This window comes from Diachasma alloeum, unplaced genomic scaffold, assembly GCF_001412515.2.
Source record: "Diachasma alloeum isolate Michigan unplaced genomic scaffold, Dall2.0 Dall_scaffold_00347, whole genome shotgun sequence".
In the NCBI taxonomy this organism is placed as follows: domain Eukaryota; kingdom Metazoa; phylum Arthropoda; class Insecta; order Hymenoptera; family Braconidae; genus Diachasma; species Diachasma alloeum.
The window spans coordinates 234,568-238,156 of record NW_021680486.1 but is presented as its reverse complement, the minus strand read 5'-3'; the positions used below and the strand labels follow the sequence as shown (position 1 = coordinate 238,156).

Sequence of the window (3,589 nt, the reverse complement as noted above, 5' to 3'; positions counted from 1 at the left end):
TCTCTCTCTCTCTCTCTCTCACGATTTCTTACACATACTCGAATGTTCAAGGGAAAGGGGGGGGAGCCAGGATTTCAAGAATGGATAAAAAACCACATGTTACCTGGAATCCTGTTTAACCACTCCGGGGAGTCTACCGTCATCCCTCGTGTTCCTTACAACGACCTGGAGACGTCGATCAAATCCTCCACTGAGTAAAGTCTATTTTCTCCCATTTATACGCTAATTCCGAGAGTTATAACTTACAAAACCCTTCTATCATTCATCGAATCCCACAAGTGGTGACCCCGACGTGATTTCTGCAACGTGACAAATAAAATCGTCGCATTAATGCGTTAGCGAGTACAATCATAAAAATTGTGCCGTTTTCCGTTAAAATTAAAGTGATTTTCGGTCACGTGATCTTTCGTGGAATGTTCGAGAACCGTTGGGTTTTGGCATAGTGCTCGTCAGCGTTCCTATCTAAGACGCAGCAACGCACCTCATCTCACGACGAGGGAGAGAGGAAAGTCACCTCTGCCGTTCATCTTCTCCGATGGTAGCGTGAGACAATATGTCGACTCACTGATGCCCCTCCGCTAACACTTTGTCGAGCCCACGAGAGCCAGTTCACCGGCTTCTCATCATCAACATCATCAGAATCAGAAACGCCTGGACACACATCAGCATCTTGGGCTTCATCGACTGACGCAAAATCATCGTTGGACTCAATTCCATTATCATCGAAAAAAACGCAACAAATTCATTCGATACTAAAATTCATTCTTATTTACAGCCACGTATACCATTTTTCAGTGCCGTTTAACGCGCATACTCTTGTAAATATTGTATATAGTTGTCCTTTTCTTTTTCGCCGCAGAAAGGGAGTATTGTAGCGAAGGTACTTTTATATTTATTTCACACCATTTCGATGTATTGTTTTCGAGCTCGGCTTAGCAACCGAATTTCGTACAGTGACACGTGTCGCCGATATATCGCTGTCCTTGTTGCAAGACATCCTCGCGACGATTCGTAATAATTCGGATATCCTCGATCGGATGATCTAATACCGTTATCGCGGGAGCTCACTCTCGTTCCAGCTCTCATGTTGTAAACCAAAGTTACTTTCACTGTGAATAAATTCAATCCGATATATACGCTAATTCCGAGTGTTATAACTTACAAAACCCTTCTATCCTTCACCGAATCCCACAAGTAGAACACTGAATTAATTTTTGGTTTTACTCTAATATCTAATCTGAAGTGAGAATAAAACGTGTACCATGATTCTCCAGAACATCACAATCCACATTTAAATACACTGGTGGCAACACTTCGACGTTGGATGTGAGACTCAATTGGACAGGCGCTGCCAACATTGTAACTTGATTCTCCGACTTTATAATGTGAATCGCGAGAATGTGAATATCAGCCCGTTGCTATGCCTGCAACGGGCTGATATTCTTTTTTTACTGTTAACTCAAAAAATACAATAATTACACCATTGAAAAGCTCATAGGCGTTTTATATAATATAACTAAGGACAATTTTCCGATTTGTCGTCCTGTTTTTACTATAATGAATGTCGATCATTTAGAGATCGTAGAGGGGGAAGTTCTCTCGTATATAGATTCGCGGTGCGCCCGGCCAGATGTTTTGTCTAGTCGGTGTCAAAACTTTTCTTGGGCGATATGCTGCCGCGTATCTCGATGTCTTCCCCTGAAATTCTGAGGGGTGTGAGGAGGGGGGATAGCTAGACATTTTCAATTGCTAACCGGGTTAATGAAAAAATATTTTTTGCGCATCTCACTTTACTGTATGGAAAGAAATTATTAAAAAATTTCTCCATGTCTTTGATATTTGAGACATTTTCGGCAAAATCAACACAATCATTCAATTAATCAATCAATCAAGCACCGGTGATCAGCCCACGGTTAACTTAACAGATAGTTAATCGACAGTTATACGTGTTGATGCTACTTACACGCTGAAGAAGTCTGAATAACCCGGCCCTGATTCGAATTGTCGTTTAGCGGGCCTAATAGAATGAAGCCCTTTCTACGACTATTATTCTGTCCTGGCTCATTATCAGGATAATTTCTTGATTCATGATGAAAAATGTATGGTGTATTTCATTCTATAATTTTTTTGATTGTAAAACAGGAGATCGATGTAGCGGTTGCATTCATTCCAATGCTATGGAAATTTACGGAATTCACTCGGTACAGTCCCATTATGGATGAGGCGAACATTGTAGGAATGATGGTGAGGCCCGCGGAATCTGCATCTGGGTCAGGACTTCTCGCACCATTTGATACAACGGTTTGGATCTGCATTCTAATCTCCTTACTTGTTATTGGACCAATTATCTTTCTCTTCACCGCTTTCAGGTGAGTCTATCGATTATTATAAATTCAATGACTATACGCATGAAAAATTGTTTATGAATTGGTACAACGTTATGATGTAGCGATCTTTTACTCAGAGATGACAGAAAACGTAGTCCACAAAAGACATCGGTGGTGCGAGCCACAACAAATTAATATTTGTGGTTTGGATTTAACGCGTCTCGAACATTCTACACATTTGCGTTCGAGACAAACATCAACCTATCCTTGTCCCTCACGAAATTTCGGGACGGTTCTCGAACCTTCCATAACGGAAGGTATTTAAACTCGCACGCTCCCCGACAAATAGCTCAGTCAGTCAGTTCAGTCAAATTCAGTCCGATTTATATATTCGATGTAAATACATCTCTCTCCGATAAACACAACGCCTTTATATTCCACAACCACGAGTTATTTTTGTGTCTCTATACACTGTAACGTATTATTTTTATTCGACCGTTCAACGGTGAATTTTCCACGTTCAGATGAGAAGTCATTTTACCAGTAAAGCGAGAGTCGATTTGTAGTTCTTTTTCTTACTTTGGTTTCTTTATTTATTTATGTGCTGGTCTTGTATCGCGCCAGTGTCTATGTACAGTCGTACTGGAGATATATTAGTCTTCGGGAATCCACGAAGTCATTTTCCCCCACTCCGCCGCCCTCCCCCACCCCGCAATTCACGCATGCGTATCTAAGGTGATGTTCAGATTACTATGCAGGTACTTTTCTATTTCAAATATGAATTATCCCAAGTCTTCGACAATCTTTCGTTCTAAACAAGTGCTTGTACAATATCCAAGTATCTATTATAGTTTGATACTGACCACACTATAGATTCAGCTATGTTCAATCTCAAAATTTGTTAATTCAATCGGATGAGAAAAATTTGAAAAAAATTGCAGCGAATGAGGTAAATGGGTGTATTTCATGAATTTTTTTATTGTTGGATATGAAAATTGAATGAAAAATATTAGATACGCATTTTTTTATTTTGGAAATAATGAGAAATAAAAAATTTATAGGCGATTGAAAACGTTTTTTTTCCAAAATAAGAAAGTACGTATCTAATTATTTTTCATCCAATATGCGGATTTCATCATTAAAAAAAAATCATGGAATAGCCCCTTTCCACTGGAGCAGAAAAATCACTAGATGCCCAGGTCATTAGTCCAGTATTGACCGAAATTTATTCATAATCTCTCCCTCACTATATATAATTTGTA

At 39.4% G+C, this 3,589-nt stretch overlaps 1 protein-coding gene across 1 annotated transcript in view; it reads left to right on the top strand.

Moving 5' to 3' along the window:
- LOC114841348 (glutamate receptor ionotropic, delta-1-like) overlaps positions 1-2,522 on the top strand; it is a 65,098-nt gene extending 62,576 nt beyond the window's left edge. The window contains exons 2-3 of the mRNA XM_029126294.1: positions 2,143-2,369; positions 2,450-2,522. Of these exons, the coding sequence (XP_028982127.1) occupies positions 2,143-2,369; positions 2,450-2,522 (300 nt within the window). The remainder of the gene's footprint in view (positions 1-2,142; positions 2,370-2,449) is intronic.
- Positions 2,523-3,589: the final 1,067 nt, after the last annotated feature.